General features: G+C 46.9%; 1 protein-coding gene across 8 annotated transcripts in view; it reads left to right on the top strand.

Annotated features, from left to right (window-relative positions):
- NFRKB (nuclear factor related to kappaB binding protein) overlaps window positions 1-19,909 on the top strand; it is a 30,923-nt gene that overhangs the window by 325 nt on the left and 10,689 nt on the right. For 2 of the 8 annotated variants that reach the window (XM_080650363.1, XM_080650361.1), the window contains exons 2-20: window positions 736-872; window positions 2,507-2,662; window positions 4,884-5,085; window positions 8,692-8,819; window positions 9,479-9,653; window positions 10,150-10,287; window positions 11,055-11,128; window positions 12,654-12,738; window positions 13,102-13,282; window positions 13,532-13,640; window positions 14,064-14,190; window positions 14,441-14,506; window positions 16,352-16,431; window positions 16,538-16,584; window positions 17,435-17,495; window positions 17,852-18,026; window positions 19,073-19,179; window positions 19,413-19,536; window positions 19,750-19,829. In XM_080650363.1, the coding sequence (XP_080506489.1) occupies window positions 2,528-2,662; window positions 4,884-5,085; window positions 8,692-8,819; window positions 9,479-9,653; window positions 10,150-10,287; window positions 11,055-11,128; window positions 12,654-12,738; window positions 13,102-13,282; window positions 13,532-13,640; window positions 14,064-14,190; window positions 14,441-14,506; window positions 16,352-16,431; window positions 16,538-16,584; window positions 17,435-17,495; window positions 17,852-18,026; window positions 19,073-19,179; window positions 19,413-19,536; window positions 19,750-19,829 (2,094 nt within the window). In that variant the 5' untranslated portion in view covers window positions 736-872; window positions 2,507-2,527. The remainder of the gene's footprint in view (window positions 1-735; window positions 873-2,506; window positions 2,663-4,883; window positions 5,086-8,691; window positions 8,820-9,478; window positions 9,654-10,149; window positions 10,288-11,054; window positions 11,129-12,653; window positions 12,739-13,101; window positions 13,283-13,531; window positions 13,641-14,063; window positions 14,191-14,440; window positions 14,507-16,351; window positions 16,432-16,537; window positions 16,585-17,434; window positions 17,496-17,851; window positions 18,027-19,072; window positions 19,180-19,412; window positions 19,537-19,749; window positions 19,830-19,909) is intronic. The other 6 variants (XM_080650366.1, XM_080650362.1, XM_080650367.1 and 3 more) reach the window with 6 other exon arrangements.

The following is a 19,909-nucleotide window of genomic DNA, read 5'->3' as shown; positions in this document are numbered from 1 at the left end:
GTTGACTAGGGGAGGCTTTGCTGCAGGGACGACGGATTTGGAGCCAGGGGTGGCCCCAGAAGGAGCCTAAGGTTTAGCTTGTTTGGGGCGGGGGTGGGGGATTGTGGGGGGACGGGGAGGGTCGGTTAGCCCTAGTGCAGAGGAAAGGACATTGGGAGAGGCCTTCCTGGTCTAGTAAAGAGGTCCAGACGCCACAAGACTTAGAAATCCTTGGCTTCCGGGGTTCCAACCTCTGGCAGCTGCCTGCTTTTTGTATTTGGAGAGCCTATTCAGAATAGTAGCAGGGCAAAGGTTGCCACTGGGTAAGATTCAGTTTAAGCTCCAGGTCCACCGAATTGAAGACACTTGTGAGCAAGTTGTGAAACAGGTGATCCTCCTAAGAGGCAGGTGGAACCCTGGCTTTGCAGCGCTTACCCTGCTGTATGTCAGTTCTTTTAAATTGGGACTTTATTCTCAGCATCAGGTTGCTTCTGCATTTTTTTTTTCTATTTCAAAGTTTTGTTAAACACATATGTCTTGTGCTTTCTCACCTGCTTCAGTCATTTAGCACAGGGCATGTTCAGGGTATTGTAATTCACCATGGCTGGCCGGGGTACACAGCTGCTTGGTTCAACGCTAACCCATCCGCTGGGTCTCACGTAGATCTGAAACCTCTTCAAGATAAACTTGAAATAATTTAGTGGGGAGGTGCTTGTTTTAACAGTAAATTTACAGGTTTGCTGTTTATCATTTGAGAATTTCAGAATGAGAAGTCATTCCATTACTACGTTACGTGACTGCGTTAAGTCACGTAAACTCATCCATCTAGAGATTATTCATTGCAGGAATCCAGGATTGGCCCAACCACTCTTCATCAATTGACACCTGGTGAGGTAAGATTTGTCCAGAGTCACCGAGATTAGAAGTTTGGTGTTTTGATTTGTCGTCTATTTTTTTTTCCTTTTCATTTATCTGTGCTTGTTATTGCTAGCCCATTTGGTAGGAATAGGAAAGAGAGCATGGACTTAGCCAGTGTTCCTAGAGTGATGGAGTCCAAGCTCCTTGTTCCTGAGAGCTTTGTTCAGTCCTGTGGCCTCAGCTTTACATGGATTCTAGCCATCAGCCTTGTGAAATGTTTTAACATGTACTTTACTAAAGGTGGCCAGCTGTGTTCCGTTATTACAGGAAGGAGAACAATAGCATTACATTTACATGGTTATAAAAATCGGATGGACCAACTAAAGGTGGGTTGGCCTCCACGTTACAGATGGTCACGGTCAGGTTCCTGGAGCCTCTGGAGTTTATTTGGACTAATAAAGTCATCATAAGATGCTCCCTTTTCATGATTCAAATTGGAAGTTTATTTATTTATTTATTTATTTATTTATTTTTAAACATGTGAAGATTTTATTTTTATTTTTTTATTTATTTATTTTTAATATATTTTATTGATATTTCACAGAGAGGAAGGGAGAAGGATAGAGAGCTAGAAACATCGATGAGAGAGAAACATCGATCAGCTGCCTCCTGCACGCCTCCTACTGGAGATGTGCCCGCAACCAAGGTACATGCCCTTGACCGGAATCGAACCCGGGACCTTTCAGTCCGCAGGCTGACGCTCTATCCACTGAGCCAAACCGGTTTCGGCTCAAATTGGAAGTTTAGATAGGGTGTATTGTGTGTAGTGTTAAGAAATGGCTTTGCCGCCAGGCAGACCTGAGCCTCAGTCCTATCCCTGGGGTTAGGCAAGTTACTTACCTACTTGTTTTTCTGTCTGTAGAATAGATATAATAACCCCGTCTTTCACAGTTGTAAGAATTAAATGAGATAGGCCCTCATTAAATAACTTACTGTTAGTGTCTGAGCTTGATTAGTCTGTGTGAATTTTCTTTTGTGAAAGAGCAAAGACTTAATTGCTAAAAAAAAAAAAAAATTGTTAAATTATGTTTTTAAAAAATATATATTTTATTAATTTTTTACAGAGAGGAAGGGAGAGGGATGGAGAGTTAGAAATATCGATGAGAGAGAAACATCGACCAGCTGCCTCCTGCACACCCTGCACTGGGGATGTGCCCGCAACCAAGGTACATGCCCTTGACCGGAATTGAACCTGGGACCCTTCAGTCCGCAGGCTGACACTCCATCCACTGAGCCAACCAGTTAGGGCTGTTAAATTATGTTATAGTGGAGATATTATTGGCCTGGGAAGTCTAGAAGTCTAAATTACGCACTCTGCTGATCCATTCATCGAGTCTCCTTTTGCTTATGTGTAAAGTGAAGTTAGAAAACCTATAAATTTGGGAGTTAGAAGAGGTCTGGTAAGATTTGAAAGTTCAGATGACTATGGAGTGGTGGGCGGGAGGGAGAGGAGCTGTTCAGCTGTAGTTAGGGTATGAAGATAAGGGATAAGTGTGGGTTTGAGATGGAATATTTTCTGGGCCAGAATATTTTCTGAAGGAGTGTGTCCACCAGATCCCTTGGATTTCTGCCTTTCTGTCTCAAGGTGTGACTGCCTGTGTTTGTCTAGATTCCCCGTGGAACATAAAAAATGGATTCCTTGGACCATATGCTGACGGACCCCCTGGAACTGGGTCCGTGTGGAGATGGCCATGGCGCACGGATTATGGAGGACTGCCTCCTGGGGGACACCAGGGTTAGTCTGCCCGAGGACCTTCTGGAGGATGTGAGTTACATCATCACCATCTTCTCCTCTCTCAGCCTCCCCACAGCCACTGTTCTCATCCTTTTCAGTCTCGCACTACCTTCTGTTTCATTCTCTGCACTGCAGCCAGAGTGATCTCCGTCTTTTTTTGTGGAGAGTTTATTGAATATTCTGAGTAAGGAAGAAATTACAAGCTACATTCTGCATGTTTAATAACTTGATAATATGTTATAAAGCTCTATTTTTAACAAGTTAATTTTCAGCAATGAGCAAGAAGTTTTTTAAAGAGGAGAATTGTGTGTATGTTTACATTACATTGATTACCCATGTTGTGATTCATGAAACCAAACCCAAACATGTCCTCTCTGGCTATAAGGAACCCGCTCGTCAGTTATTAGTGTGTGTCCTGGGCAAGCATATCAGCGTGCTGTGACCACTTTCACAGACAGGCGCTGTGATCATTATCATTAAGGTGGCTGCCGTTCATTAAGCGCTTAGTACGTGGAAGACGGAGGTGCTGAAACATTTATTTCTCTGTCTTGGTTTATTTTGCATATTTTAAACATAGGTGCAATGTCATAAAGCTGACATTCATCTGAGCATCATCCAGCTTTAGGAGATAATTTCATTTAGTCATATTTGGTTCGGATTTCTCTTTCATATTATGTCAGACATTTTACATAAAATTAAAGCTGCCACTCTGCCCTTGTCTTATTCCCTCTCTCACCTGGAGTAACAACCACCGAAGTCGCTGTAGATCCTTCCATGTTTCCTTTGCATCCCCTTTCAAGTAAATCTCCTGTGTCACTCAGTCAGCAAACACTTGTTTCATTAAGCACCTACTTTATGCCAGACACAGGTGCTGGGAATAAAGTGGTGAGCACCGACGGGTTTGCAGGGGGACACGGACACGGAGCTGAGGGGCTTTGGTGTACTCATGCTGAGACAGTTGATGGCTCCCCATTGCCCAGAGGGTAAAGGCACAAGTACTGAGCATGCTCACAGGTCCCTTGTTCCTCCTGCTTGCTGCTCCCCCTCTCCTTCCCCGTCCTTGTGCCAGCCTCATGTTGCCTGAATTCTTTTTGTTCTTGGGTTTTTAACCCTCTTCCCTCAGTCTTTTATTCTTTTCCTTATCATCCCTCACTGTCTTTTAAAAAAATATATCCTATATAATAAAAGGCTAATATGCAAATTGTCCCATTGGGAGTTTGACTGACCGGGAGTTCGACTGCTCGCTATGACATGTGCTGACCATCAGGGGGTGGCGCGAAACAAAGGAAGGCCCCAGCCGGCCCTGATCGCTGGCCAGGCTAGGGACCCTACCTATGCACAAATTTTGTACACCGAGCCTCTCTATATTTTTATTGATTTCAGACAGGGAGATGGAGAGAGCAATAGAAACATCAGTGATCAGAGAGAATCATTGATCGGCTGCCTCCTGTGTGCCCCACTGGGGATTGAGCCCACACGGGCATATGCCCCGACCGGGAATTGAACCGTGACCTCCTGGTTCATAGGTCGATGCTCAACCACTGAGCCACGCCGGCCGGACATCCCTCACTCTCTTAAATGTCACTTCCTCTGGTAGGTGTTCTCTGAAGCCTTCAGTCTGGGAGGTGTGCTTCTCCTATGTGCTCTTAGGTAAACTTCTTAAGCTACGTTGTGATTGCTTGTTTAATATTTCCCACAACCAGACAATATGTATGCAGTACTAGTCTGTCTCAGTACGTAGCACATAGATGTCCAGTATGTGATTGTTGAACTGAAAATGAGCTCCATCTGCTGCTTCTCACTCTCAGCGGGTGACCTCAACTCCTCAAGTTCTTTCCTCCTGTGTTAACTTTTTCCTACCACTCATTTTCGCTAAACTCGGATGTCTGCCGTCATGTCCCCTGCCGGCAGAAATGGTTCCCAGATAGGGTTCTCTCTACTGAGATTATTTTCCTCTGGATTACTTGCTGTTGGGTATAAGACTTTGGTTTATAGGTAGTCTTTATAAATCTCTTAAGTTTTGAGAATTGAGGAAAGATCAGTGGAATTTTAGTTTGTTTAAAAACACTTAAAACTTGCATGGTGGCGATGGTTGCACAATAGTGTGAATGTACTTAATGCTGCCGAACCATACAGTTAAAAATGGATAAAATGGGAAGTTCTATGTCATACATATTTTATCACACACAGAAAACTTAGAAACCTCTTTTTCTCTCGTTGACTTTTCTCCTGCTTTCCCTCATTCTCCTAGCCCGAGATATTCTTTGAGGTGGTCAGCCTCTCCACGTGGCAGGAAGTGTTGAGTGACTCCCAGCGTGCGCACCTCCAGCAGTTTCTGCCCCACGTTCCTGAGGACAGTGCTGAGCAGCAGAACCAGCTGCTCCTGGCCCTGTTCAGGGGCGAGAACTTCCGCTTCGGGAACCCTCTGCACATCGCCCAGAAACTCTTCCGAGGTGCGTAGCTCAGCAGGCTTTCGGGAGGAGTGGAAGGTGGGGACACATTCAGTTATGTGCAGGTCTTCGTTTCAGTCTGTTTTTATGTACAGACTAGAGGCCTGATGCACGAAATTCGTGCAAGAGTAGCCCTTCCTTCTCCCAGCTGCCGGCACCCGGGACCCGGGCTTCCCTTGCAGCCCTGGCTTCATCCGGAAGGTCGTTCGGAAGGATGTCCAGTCTAATTAGCATATTATGCTTTTATTATTATAGATGCCGACTCAGACTGGTTTTGTGCAACACTTGCTGCCGACACCATCTTTTTTTTTAACTTACATAGGAAATATATAAATCATAAGTGTATTGCTCAATGATTTATTATAATATGAACTCAGCTATGTAAAACAACCACCTAGATCAAAAAATAAAACATTACCAACTTCGCCCTGGCCCATGTGACTCAGAAGTTAGAGTGTCAGCCTGAGCCCTAAAGGGTCATAAGTTTGATTTCCAGTCAAGGGCATGTGCCTGGGTTGCAGGTTTGATCCCCAGCCTCGTTTGGGGTGCTTGTGGGGGACAGCCAATTGATGTTTTTTTCTCTCTTTCTTTTTCCCTCCTTCCTTCCACTTCCTAAAAATCAATGGAAAAAATACTCTCTGGTGAGGATTAACAAAAATAAATAAATAAAAATACCAATATCTTATAGGCACCTTTATGACTAGTCTTTAAATAATTTTTAGTAGTAGTTTACCATTTGCCTTATTACATATATCTATGTGTGTGTGTGTGTGTGTGTGTGTGTGTGTCTGAATCATATACACTTTTCTGCAGAAAGCATGATACTACTGCCAGCCTCTTTAGCAGTTATGTATCTCTTAACAAGGACATTTTCCCACGCGATCACAGTCCTCTTTATTACACCCAAGACATTTTACATTGAGCAAAAAATATCACAGAGTATCCCACCTGCAAATTGTCTCAGTTGTCCCCAAATGGCCTTTATAGTTGTCTCTTAAATCCAGGACCAATTCAAGGTTCATGCATCATATTTCGATCTCATGTCTCTCTGCTTCCTGAATCTAGGGCCCTCTGCCTTTCCTCCCCCTTGTCTTTGAAAACACTGATGTTTTTTGAAGAGCCTAGGACACTTGAATTGTAAAACATCTTGTTTTCTGGGGAATTGTCTTGTTTCTCATGATTAGATTTGGGTTAAACATTTTTGCTGAGAACACTCTATGGGAAATGTTATTTCTTTCCCACTGTCATCTCAGAAGGCAGGTGATGTCTTAATCCTACCACCCAGACATAACCGTATTTAATGTTTTGTGAACAAGATAGATAAATGGAAATACTTTTTTTGGGGGAGAGAGTTTTATTTTTTTCCTGAGATCACGTGATACTCTTATTTCCCAAAAGCCCTTGTTTTACTCTGGTTTTAGCACCCAATAATGGTTCTTTCCTGAATCAGTCATTGTATTGGGGATTGCAAGATGTTTTGGAGCCGCTCTAAGTCAGTTTTCTCTCTGTCCTATAGAGGGGAGCAGGGGAAGCCGCTTCCTCTCCCCACTTCTGAGGTGAGGCTGCTTGGCAGGAGGCCCTGAAAGGGCAGTGCGTCTCTGGGAGTTTTGTTCAACTGGCTCACTTGACAGCTGAGAAGCCTGGCGGGAACGGGCTTGTTCAGACCTTCCATTACTTTAAGGCAGTGGTTCTCAACCTTCCTAATGCCGCGACCCTTTAATACAGTTCCTCATGTTGTGGTGACCCCCACCCATAAAATTATTTTCGTTGCTACTTCATAACTGTAATTTTGCTACTGTTAATGAATCGTAATGTAAATATCTGTGTTTTCCGATGGTCTTAGGCTCTACTGCTGCGGTTCTCAACCTGTGGGTCGTGACCCACAGGTTAAGAACCGCTAGCAGGGTCGCCTAAGACCATCGGAAAACACAGATATTTACATTACGATTCATAACAGTGGTTGGGGGTCACCACAACATGAGGAACTGTATTAAATGGTCGCGGCATTAGGAAGGTTGAGAACCACTGCCTGAAGGGCTTAAGGCTCACTCTCTCTCCTTTGGTGGGTTGTTGGTGGGTTGTTTGTGTCAAGAATTCCCCTCTGTGGTTGGCAGAGGTTTACTTCACTGAAACCCGGGGCCTCCGTGGGAGCTGCTTGGTTTTAGAGGTCACGTCAGGGCCCTGTGTAATGTTACCACTGTCTATTTTGCTGTCATGTTTTCCCCCAAAACAGTAGGATGGGCTGGTACGGTGCTCAGTTGCTCCCCTCTCCTTGCTCCCCTTCCTGCCCCAGCAGGTCTGATCTTTCTCCCTTGGAAATGTATCCCAAGTCTCTCTTGCTTCCATTCATTTAACCACTATTTACCCATCAGCTACTTTGTGCCAGGCATTCTTTGTGGTTTGGAGATAGAGTAGTGACCTTGCATTCTAATAGAGAAAAATAGATGATAAATAAGCAAATATTTATTGGTTTAAGTGCTACAAAGAATAAGAAAGGGTATGGGACTAGAGTGCTGGGCAGGAGCTGTTTTAGATTTGGTATTTGGGCAAGGCTTCTCCAGCGCGGTAACATAGGAACAGAAACTTTATGAAGGGAGGAAGAGCAAGCCATGAAAGTATTGGGTGTTCATAGGAAATATTGCAGGCAGGGGGAGCTTTAGAAAGCCTTGAGAAAGTAGGGTATGTGGCCTGTTCAGGAAACAGCATGGAGGCCATTGGGGGTGGGGTAGCGTGAGCAAAAGGGGGACCGGTGGAAGGTGAGGCCACAGGTGGCATGAGACAGGTCATGAAGGGCCTTATAGGCCATCTTTAGGGTCTCGGCTTTTATTGAATGTGGAGGGAGATCATGGGACCAAGCCACCATTGTCACACCTAGACCACTACAGCCATTTTTCTTTCACTCTTGCTTCCAGCATGTCATTCTTCTGCTTTAAACCTTCATTGCACTTAGGATAAAATCCACGCATGACCTAAAAGCTTCTGTGGTCTGATCTCGGTTCACCTTCCCAGGTCATCTTGTGCCGCTCAGCTACCACCTACTCTGCTTTAGTCTTCAGACATTTCTGTACGCCCCCTACTGGGGATTGAACCCACAACCTGGGCATGAGTCTTGACTGGGAATCGAACTGGCAACCTTTCGGTGTATGGGACAACACCCAACCAACTTAGCCACACCAGCCAGGCATATATTCCTCCCAGTTTTTCATTTTGAAAACTTGTAAGCATATAGAAAAGTTGAAAAATAACATAATGAACATTCGTGTAATGTTCACCTATATCAGTTGTTGATATTTTGCTGCAGTTGCTTTAATCAGGCTTCATTTTGTGCATCATTCCTTAGAGATCCCTTTCCTGATTGAACTCTCCTTGCCCTTCAGTTCTCTGGAGTTAACTTCCTTATAGTACTTAAGAGAGTTGACTATTACTTACCTGTTTACCTGTTTATTTGCTGTCTCTCCTACGGGACTGTAGGCTCCACATTCACAAAGGTTATCTCCTTCCCATGCCCCCAGTATTGTATGTCTCAGTTTAGTAGAGTTGACCATATTTTCAGCACACGTTAAATATTTGTTGACTGATGTATATATATTGTACCTCTGTTCTTTTAAGATGGACACTTTAACCCTGAGGTGGTCAAATATCGGCAGCTGTGCTTCAAGTCGCAGTACAAGCGGTACCTCAACTCCCAGCAGCAGTATTTCCATCGGCTGCTGAAGCAGATTCTGGCTTCCCGGAACGTAAGTGATGTCGGGAAGTAGATGTGAAACGGGCAGTGAACGCACCGGTTTCATGACCTCAAGAAGTGTCTCAGGTGTAAAATATGAAAGATACCACTAAAGAAAAAGTATGCTACCAATTAAGCTATGATACAATTAAACTATATTATTCTTTCTTACGTTCAATTTTAAGATGTACCCTGATCTCAGAGATGTTAAAACAGGGGAAAAGGTACCTCTTAAAATGGATGAAATAGTGTAGCTTCAGTATTTACCACGATAAATAAACAGCTCTCAGCTCCATCGTGGCTCGTGCAGGGAACCAGGCTACTGTAGGGTAGGAGTGTGGGCTACACGGGCCCCTGAGAGCCGTGTGGGGTATGCAGAGTGTCAACCTCAGTGGGCCCGGGGCTGGACCTGTCTGCTAATCCGAGACAAAGTTCTGGCTTTCAGTGGTTTAAGCTTCAGTATGGAAATATTTGGGTCTCTAGTGTAATGAGTACTCGCCATGTAATAATCAAAATAGGTTGTTTTTATTTGGCATAATCACATATACATCTTTTTTGTAATCTGGAGAGAAGGAATAGAGCTTATTAAACAATGAAGAGAAGAGAATGTAGACTTAGAGAAGGTACCAGAACAAGCTTCAGTGCTGACGTGCTCCTGTCTGGCCTTCCTAGGACCTCCTGGAAATGGCCCGTCGGAGCGGCCCAGCCCTTTCCTTCCGGCAGAAGCGCCCTTCTCCGTCCCGCACCCCCGAAGAGCGGGAGTGGCGCACCCAGCAGCGCTACCTGAAGGTCTTGAGGGAAGTGAAGGAGGAGTGTGGTGACACGGCCCTGTCGTCCGATGAAGAGGGTGAGTGTCCTGGGCACTGGGAGTGGCTGAGGTGCTGGATTTACTCCAGCAGCTTGCTGTGTGGTTGGAGCCAGTGGTAGCCATTTATCTCCCCAGCAAAGAAGCTGTCCCGTTATCTGTCGGGGGGTGGACGTTCCTGTTAGGTGGGGCATGACTGCATATCATTTTTACCTGTGATGGGTACTTGGCACTGGTTTAGATGAGCTGGGCCCCTGTGTGGCAGGGCTCTCCGCAGTGGGCCTGTCTGGTCCTCGTGTGCCCCTTGAGAGAACTGCTTTTCCCCCCACAGGAGAGTAGTAGTGACTGTTGGCCTGCTGCAGTGCGACCCATCACTGGTGAAGTCTCTTCCCGGAAGAGCCGTTTAAATGGCCTCAGTGCTCCAGCTCGCCTGGGGAAGGGTCAGAAAGGAATGGTGGAACCCTGGCCTCCCTGTTGTTGGCTTGCCCTTGTTGAACCCAAATGGCCACTTACCCAATCTCCCTATTGGAGTCCACAGCCACGTGGGATTTACAAGAAACATTTTCTTTTGAAGATCTCAGCTCATGGCTCCCGAGCTCCCCAGCGCGTTCTCCTAGCCCTGCGGTGCCCCTGAGGGTGGTGCCCACGCTTTCCACCACAGACATGAAAACTGCAGGTGAGGACTAAGCGGCTGCTGCTGGCATTCTGGGAAATCTGCAGGTAGATTTGAGGACTCCCTTGGAGGGAGGTGGGGCCAGATTCTTACCTGCCAGGAAAACAAAGCAGTGTTCCTTGGAATTGGAGACGTTTGGGTACCATTCCACTTTTTTACCAGCAGATAGGCCTGCCTTCCTTGACATCTCAGTAATAGAACAAAGGGGTAACCAGGGAGGGCCATGGCAGTTTCTCAGAACATCTGTGAAATTAGAGAAGGATTTATTTTTAATATGTTTTTATTGATTCGAGAAAGAGAGGAAGTGGGGGGAGAGAGGGACATCAGTGTGAGAGAGAAACACTGGTTGGTTGCCGCCTGCATGCACCGTCACCAGGGATCGAGCCCGCCACCTGGTATTTGCCCTGACCGGAATTGAACCGGTGACCTTTAGGTGCACAGGATGACACTCATGCAACTGAGCCACACCGGCCAGGGCAGAGAAGAATTTTTAATTGGGATAGGAAACAAAGAAGAACGTTAAGAACCTTGAATGTGTTTTAGGAGCAGCTAAATAAATGAGGTCATGGTTATTGACCAATGTATAGAAAAACTGGAGAGTTGACCCTATGACTGTTTCAAGACTGATGGTACTTGTAGTACACAGCCCTTAGAAGGGAAGCTCAGAGAAATACCTTAGTTTTGAATATCACAGGTGACCAGAAAGATTTAAATTTCAGCATCACGTTGTGAATGACCTAGTGCATGTGGTTTGGTTCATTTCCTCTCAGATAAGATAGAACTGGGGGACAGTGACCTGAAGATAATGCTAAAGAAGCACCATGAGAAGCGGAAACATCAACCGGTAAGAGTGGGGGCCAGGTGTGTGCTCATTAGCGGTTTTCAGTGTCAAGTCTCTGGATTGGCTATTGTGAGGAACACACAGGTAGTCACTACCTTATTTCTGCTTTCTTCCCTTATCATCGTTAGAGGGCAGGACACTGATAGACCTAGTTAACACGGAAGGTGTGAGAAGACACGTGCTTTGACCTTATTGTTATTTATTTATTTATTTATTTATTTATATTTTTATTTATTTCAGAGAGGAAGGGAGAGGGGGAGAGAGATAGAAACATCAGTGATGAGAGAGAGAATCATTTATGGGCTACCTCCTGCATGCTCCCTATTTCGGATCGAGCCTGCAACCTGGGCATGTGCCCTTGACCGGAATCGGACCTGGGACCCTTCAGTCCGTAGGTCACTGCTCTATCCACTGAGCCAAATCAGCTAGGGCCATGCTTTGACTTATAAGGCACTCTGAAAATAGTGTCTGATTTAATCTTTGCTTAAGACTGGTGTTGAATCATACCCATTTTACCAGTGCTCAGAGGGTCGGGAGCTTGTTCTTGGCCCTACAGCTAGTCAGTGGCTGAGCCAAGGTCAGATCCTATGCTCTGCCCGCTCTTTTCTGTTTCTAAGCTCCACCTAATCAAGGTGATTCCAGTGCGGCCACACCAGAGAGCACAGTAGGAGGAGGAGGAGTTCGCCTAAGGCAGGAGGCGAGATGGGGAGACTCCCACAGTGGCAGTCAGAACCGACTGTCTTCCCCACCTGCTCTGTGGTATTGGGCAAGTCCCTTAACTTGTCTGAATCCCATTTTCAGACTGTAAAAATGGGTGGGGAATGTCCGGCCCTGGGGCCATATAAGACCTGCAAAGTCATTTGGTCTGGCCCTGCCAAGGCATTAGGGATGAATTAATTAAATGTTTGACCAAATATAGCAGGCTAATTTTTAAGTTGATAATTTTGTATGGCCCACAAATGAGGTTATAAATATCCAAAAGGCCCTTGGCAGAAAAAATGTCCCCCACCCCTGCTGTAAAACATGATCTTTAACAAGACTATTTGAAGAGCACGCAAGGTGAGGAATGTGAAAGAGCTTTATAAACTACAAATGCCGTACAATAGAAAGGTTGCCGCTGGGTTCTCCTCTGCCTCGTTATGAAGAGCAGTTTTTATAATTTTAATTCAGCATGATTTTCTTTCTTTTTTTTTTTTTTAAATATATTTTATTGATTTTTTACAGAGAGGAAGAGAGAGGGATAGAGAGTTAGAAACATCGATGAGAGAGAGACATCGATCAGCTGCCTCCTGCACGCCCCCTACTGGGGATGTGCCCGCAACCCAGGTACATGCCCTTGACCGGAATCGAACCCGGGACCCTTCAGTCCGCAGGCCGACGCTCTATCCACTGAGCCAAACCGTTTAGGGCCAGCATGATTTTCTTAAGTGCACGTAACATCTATTTATCTGTTAGGTAAATTGGCAAACCCCCAGCAGTTTGGGCTCCATATTTGGGCTCCATAACAGATCTCTGGTATCACATCTAGGATCACCCGGACCTTTTGACAGGGGACCTGACTCTCAATGACATCATGACTCGCGTCAACGCTGGCAGGAAAGGCTCTCTAGCAGGTAAAGGACGCCCTCATTGGGCAGCCATCGTCTGACTGGTGCTAAATTCCGTGAACCTATGTACATGTTGGAAAACAGAGAAATCACAGCTTCTTGCTGATAACCTTTTTTGGTTATTCCCTCTAGTGGGTTTATAGGTGGAAAGTGAATATAGAATCAGAACAACAGATCATTGATGCCTGAATAACTGTTAAAATTAATTTGGAAATCCTCTTCGGGTTTGGTAAACAAACCTAAAAGTCTTGTTTTTGAGACTCTTCTTTCTTTTACTGGTGGGCCTGAGAAAATAAATGCAGATGAGACTCCCACACTCCCGGATGTAGAAAATGCAGTTCTATGATCTGTGTTGCTTTTTCTTCGCAGCCCTATATGACTTGGCTGTCCTTAAAAAAAAGGTTAAGGAAAAAGAGGAGAGGAAGAAGAAGAAAATAAAAGTGATCAAATCAGAAGCAGAGGACTTGGCTGAGCCCTTAAGCGGGACTGAAGGGATCCCGCCTCTCTCACAGGCTCCGTCTCCGTTGGCAGTGCCTGCCATCAAGGAGGAGTAAGTGAGCAACAGAGCTGACTGCGCAGGGTGGAGGATGGGGCCGAAGGGTGACCCAATAGCTGGTGCTTGGGGTGGCCTGGTTGGTGTTGAACCATAGGCCCAGAGTCTCGGGATTCTACCAGGGCGAGTACATAGTGTGGCCCTTTATTGAACTCTTTTATGATAGACAGAAGGCTTGGAGGGCTTAAACCACCTAGGGATGTGTTCTTGGTCCTTTTCTTTCTTACATTTTTTCTCCTTCATTAGGCCTCTGGAAGACCTCAAGCCTTGCCTGGGAATCAATGAAATATCTTCCAGCTTCTTCTCTCTTCTCCTTGAGATCTTGCTGCTGGAGGGGCAGTCTAGCCTTCCTGTGGTAAGAGTTGTGGGAAAGTCAGATGTATATCAAAAGTTTTCAAATCCTAGAAAATCTTAATGTTCTGTAGCAGGGGTGGGAAACCTTTTATTTTTTTATTTTTTTTTTTTGCCAAGTGCCATTTGGATATTTATAACATAGAAAATTATCAACTTAAAAAGCACCCTGCTATATTTGGTCTACCATTTAATTAACTCACCCCTAATGCCTTGGCAGGGCCAGACCTAATGACTTCTCGGGCCTTAGCCCGCGGGCTGGACGTTCCCCACCCTGGTCTGCAGCTTGAGAGGAACTCTGGGTCGCTCCCAGAGCCCTTCGGCTGACTTGCTGTGTAGCGTGTGCAGACTGGAGAGACCCACCCAGCTTGCTGTGGCCATCGTGGAATTGCTGGACCCTGACTGTTCTGCCTTTGCTTTCCTGCAGCTGGAGGAGCGGGTTTTGGATTGGCAGTCCTCTCCGGCCAGCTCCCTCAATAGCTGGTTCTCTGCAGCCCCCAACTGGGCGGAGCTGGTGCTACCAGCCCTGCAGTATCTTGCTGGAGAAAGCCGCGGTAAGGTGCTTTTTTCTGGAGGGTCAGTGTCCCGTCCCCCCATTACCCCCTCCCCCACAACCCCGGTCTAATTAATTCTCATAGTGAACTGCAGCTTTACTGGCTGAAACCATCATGGCTTTGCACAGTGCCAGCCTTGGAGGCCTGATACTAGGAAACGTTCAGATGTTCTCTCAGCTCAGGGACGGTCATTGTTCTGAGTTTAGCACTCTGACCTGTGTGGCTTGTTCATGGAATCCATTTCTTGCAGCTGTGCCTTCCAGTTTCTCTCCATTTGTTGAATTCAAGGAGAAAACCCAGCAGTGGAAATTGCTTGGTAAGTAATTCATAAGACCTAGTGACACTAGGTCTTCGTTCTCTCATTTCTTCCCTTCAGCTTGGGCAGTATTAAATCTTAGGCTGTTCTGCAAAAGACTCCTTCGGGATCCCTTTTGTACTCGGGGTCCGAACTTCACCCCCTCCATCCCCTCCAGTGGGTTTGGGCTCACCGGGGCTGGGGTGGAATAGCCCTTCTATTACGATGCACTCCGGTGCTGGCTAAATTTAAATGCATTTATATTAATTGTACTTACGGTTTTAGGTCAATTTGTAATAATGTAGTTATTTTTCTTTCCTAAAAATGGGACTTGCTATGGAGGATAATGTGCAGCAAGGTGCCAGGCAGCTCCGGATAAGCTGCTTTTAAGGCACAGCGCCCTTGCTTTTGTTTTAAGTTTATAAAGTTCCTCTTACTGTGTAAGTTGTGTAGCGTGCACCTGAAGTAACTTGGTGACTGTTAACCTGGTGATGGTGATGAGGAAACCAGGGTTGATTTCATGTTGGAATTCATGAACCTTTCTCTTTACGCTCTTGCACAGTCTGTGAGGATATGTATGGAGAGATGCAGTAGATCCACCCATTACCACATTTGTTTAGCTTCTAGGCATCAGGCTCTGTGTCAGGTGCTAGGGAATGTAATGGTTTGCAAGTTTCAGACAGTACGCTCCACTCAAGGGGGTTAAGGTTTGTTTGGGGGAACAAATAGTCCTTCAAGTGAAATAACAGACTTACCCATTCTGTAAGGAAAAGTACCAGGAAGGACAGAAGTTACAGTGAGGCATTGGTGTAGTCTGGACCCGGGAGGACCTTCCTGAGGAAGCGATGTATGAGCAGAGATACCGGTGGTGATTAGGAGGAGGCCAGCAGGTGGCAGGGAGGGCGTTCTGGGTGGAGGAGGCAGTAGCTCCATGGTGCCAGGGAAGATTCAGTTCATAACGATCACACAGCCTGTGTAGAGATGAAGATAGTTGGCTCTAAAATTTAAGAAGGTTTTAGGTGGAGAAGCCACAGGGCTTGGTATGACTTGGACAAGGGAGTGAAAGAAGAGTGCGGTCAAGCACCCCTTTGCTAGGTTTGCGTTTCGTGACTGAAGGTGGTGTTTATGGAGGTGGGCGGCTGTGGAAGACGCCCGGACATGGGTGAGGGTGAAGGTCATGAGTTTAGTTTGGGATGTGCTGAGTTTGAGCTGTCTTTGAGGCATCTGAGTGAAGGTACTGAATAGACAGTGGTATATTTGGGTTTAGAACCCAGCCTGGAGTCGAGGTAGAGAGCTGTTGGCATATTGGTATATAGAGCATTTAAAGTCAAAGGCTTAGGGGGAAGGTGCTAAACGAGGAGCAAGGAGAAAAGAGGCCGAGGACTAAGCCTTGAGAGGAGGTGGAGCACGTGGAGAGGAAGCGACCACAAGAGAGAGCTGACTCTTGGAAGCCAAGCAGTGAGAGCGTTAAGAATTGGGGAGCGGTCATTAGCCTTGATTGTTACTAAAAGGTTCAGTAAGATAAGGCTGTGGACTTGGGGACATGGAGGAAGTGAAGAATTTCTCGTAAGAGTGATTCTTATCGGAATGACCCGAGCTCAGGACCGGGGTGAGGGAAGGCGACTCACGCTGTCAGGCGGTGCTTGAAGTCGGCCGAGGTGGGACACGTGTGTGGTGGCACACGTTGTAGGGCCAGGTAATAAGTATTGTGAGCGTGCGGGCCAGATGCTTTCTTGTGCAAAAGCCAATGCTGCAGGTCCTGACGGGTTCCCTCTCTCACAGATAACAGCACGCAAGGAGAAGGTGAGATCCCGAGGAATGCTCTAGTTGGTTTCATTATTTTTTGCCTTTTGATTCTTCTAACAGGCCAGTCCCAAGACAACGAGAAGGAGTTAGCTGCGCTCTTCCAGCTGTGGCTCGAAACCAAAGACCAGGCCCTCTGCAAGGTAAGCTTTGTACAGAAATGTCAGCCTTCCTTACTGGGTGTCCAGAGCCCTGAGTCAGCCAGGATCCTGTAGTCCATGTACCTGTTCATGTTTTCCTTTTCCACAGCCAGAAAACGAGGACAGCTCCGATGCCACCACGCCTGTTCCTCGGGTGTGAGTATAACTAACAGCGGGGGTGTCCTTGAAACCTGGTTTATCCTACTGCCATGGTCCTTAGCATGTTAGAGTTGTCGTGGGCTTGAGAGATCCTGGGGGCCCACGGGTTCTCACCTGCCCCACCACACCTGAGGGCACCACCCCCGTCCTTCAGAGAGGCTCCCTGAGGAGAGGATTCTGGGTCAGGGTGGGGATGCACAGCAGGGTTTCTGAGGGGGATGTGATCTGCCTTGTAGGTGGGCATGCTTTTCCCCCCGAATTCCCCTCCTTCAGTTCCCATTTGAGCGTGATTCATCCAATCCATCTTCCTCACTTCACCTAAAAAGAAATTGAGGCACGTGGCTAAGTGACTGGCCAGAGGTTAGGGACAGGACCAGGGCTAGAATTTAGGCCTGTTGGCCTCTAGCCCTGAGCCCTTCATATCACAGCATCTCATGTGACCGTTCTCCGTCTGCTACGGTTCTCTTTTCTTACCCCACCTTTGTGAGATGCTGTTGACATATAATACTGTGTTGACTTGATATATGCATAGATTGTGAAATGAGTACCATAGTAAGGTTAGTTAACACACCCATCACCTCACAGAATTACCAATTTGTGTATATGTTTGTGCGTGCTAAGGTCTCTCTCAGCAACTTTCAAGTGTATAAATCAGTGTTATAAATTGTGGTCACCGTGCTATGCGCTAGATCCCCAGACCTTACTCTTCTTATAGCTGGAAGTTTGTCCCTTTAACTAGCATTTCTCCGTTTCCCCATCTACCGGCCCCTAGTAACCACCATTCTACTCCCTGCTTCTTTCTGTGAGTTCGGCTTTTTTTAGATTGCCCAAATTCTTTATGTTCTAGAAGAACTGACTATGTGGTGCGGCCCAGCACTGGGGAGGAGAAACGAGTGTTTCAGGAGCAGGTAAGCAGCCCGACCAGAGGGGATCTCTGTGCCATGAGGCCGTGTGGCGAGGCTCTCCCTGGGCCCGCGTTCGGGAGGAAATTCACACCTTTAACCTTATACCTGCTGGTGGGACTGCTTGTTAGGGGCAGAAATGGTGTTTTAATGACCTTGTCTTCCAGACAGCAAAATGCATTTACATTGACCTTCCTGTCCCTTTGCTAGTGAGGAGGGCTTTGGGGAGCATCCCTTTCCCACTGGAGTCGGCTCAGTAGTCCTAGTGGAATAGCCTGTTTCCTTCTCTCCTGGTTGGGTGGGAGCGCTGGAGGGAACCCCACTGCTTCTGCCTTAGGAGCTTGGCCCTTTCCTCTTGATAGGAGCGTTACAGGTACAGCCAGCCCCACAAGGCGTTCACCTTTCGGATGCACGGCTTCGAGTCCGTGGTGGGGCCCGTGAAGGGCGTGTTTGATAAGGAGACCTCCCTCAACAAGGCTCGGGAGCACTCCCTGCTGCGCTCGGACCGGCCCGCCTACGTCACCATCCTCTCTCTCGGTAGGTAGGACCGCTTGCTTCTCCAGGCAGCTGTGCTCCTCACCCCCGCCCCCCACCACACACAGGAGAGCTTTGCGGGTCGGCGCAGCTTTAGGAAGCTTTGGTGTTTGGGAAGGGGCATTCTACCCCCAGAGACTTATCGGGAATCTGTTCCTTTTCTTAAGGATGCGCTCCAATTTATTCAGGAATAAAGTTTCCAGGCCAGCAAAATAACGAGCTCAGGTGTAGGAATTTGCTGCCTCCAGACTGTGGTTCCTTTCAAGATGAGGTTTTTAACCTTTTTTGTGTGTGTCATGAATCTTTGGCTCTGGTGAAACCTATGGACCCTCCTCAGAATTATGCTTTAAATGCAGAAAACAAAATGCATAGAGTTACAAGAGAAACTAATCATATTGAAATAGTTGTCAAAATATTAAAACAAATTTCTCGTGCAGAAATATATGTATCTTTATATTCAGGGGTCTTCAAACTTTTTAAACGGGGCCAGTTCACTATCCCTCAGACGGTTGGAGGGCCAGACTATAGTTTAAAAAAAAAAAAACTATGAACAAATTCCTATGCGCACTGCGGGCCCGGGACGAGTAGGCTGCTAAGCAGGACAGGCAGCGGCACCCAGCGGGCCGGATAAATGTCCTCGGCGGGCCACATGTGGCCCGCGGGCCATAGTTTGAGGACCCCTGTAAAATGATAAGCTCTAGCAGCAGGTCTTACACCTTCTGTAATTTCCAAATAGTGATGCATGGAAATGGTATTTGGAGTCGTCTGCAGCAGCTGTAACGTGGTATGAACATATCTAAGTCTGTTACAGCATCACAGCACTGCCAGTGTATGGTTTGTTACCAATGTATAGTCCTATGTGTCATGTTCAGTCTTGGCTGGGTGTGAAGAGTGTACACGTAGGGAACGGCCCCTAGAGGGCAGTGTCCACCCAATGCTGAGTGTGGAAGACACCTTAGGGCATGTCACCCCCCAGAGCAAGGAGGGAAGGGTGTCCCCAGCAGTAGCTCTGCTTGACTCTTGGACTTTCCATTTTCCGACGCCATCAGTTCGAGATGCCGCAGCTCGGCTGCCTAATGGCGAGGGCACGCGGGCAGAGATCTGCGAATTGCTCAAGGACTCCCAGTTTCTCGCACCAGATGTCACCAGCACTCAGGTAGGATGGAGAAGAGATTTTTTTGTTTTGTTCCCAAACGGAATTAAGGAAAACAATGAGGATATAAAATATAGTAACATAAATTTAAAAAAAAAACAAAACTGAAGAAGAGAGAAGGGTGTCATGTGAACAGTGTTAACCTAAGACCCTTGCTGTTAGTGAAGCACAGATTCGACTCGACTGCTCCACCTTCCCTAGGTCTTAGGACCTCATCCCTTTGTTCTGGTTGTTAGGTGAACACAGTGGTGAGCGGGGCCCTGGATCGGCTGCATTATGAGAAGGACCCATGCGTGAAGTACGACATCGGGCGCAAGCTGTGGATCTACCTGCACCGGGACAGGAGCGAGGAAGAGTTTGGTGTGTGAGGCTCGGGCTGTGTGTCTAGCTAGCTAGACTAAGGATGCTCTGACTTTCTGCCCCAGTTCCATGATGCTTCTCTCTGGCATTTGGGCAGGACAGGACCGTGGAGCAGGACTTGGCCCTCCAGCGAGGCCCTGGCTCTTGATGGAAGCACCCTTCTTACCGTGCTGAGGTTAAACGGTCGCTGACGCTTTTCACTCTTGTTCACAGAGCGGATTCACCAAGCGCAAGCAGCGGCAGCGAAAGCCCGAAAAGCCCTTCAGCAGAAACCCAAGCCCTCATCTAAGGTGGTAAGTGACCAGCTGAGAGCCTGCCATCGTGGTTTCAGGGAGGGCGGCGAGGCTCAGAGCACCGGGAACCAGGGCTGAGC

This window comes from Plecotus auritus (genome assembly GCF_963455305.1).
Source record: "Plecotus auritus genome assembly, chromosome: 13".
In the NCBI taxonomy this organism is placed as follows: Eukaryota; Metazoa; Chordata; class Mammalia; order Chiroptera; family Vespertilionidae; genus Plecotus; species Plecotus auritus.
The sequence above is the reverse complement of the archived record's forward strand: the minus strand, read 5'-3'. Positions and strand labels throughout refer to the sequence as shown.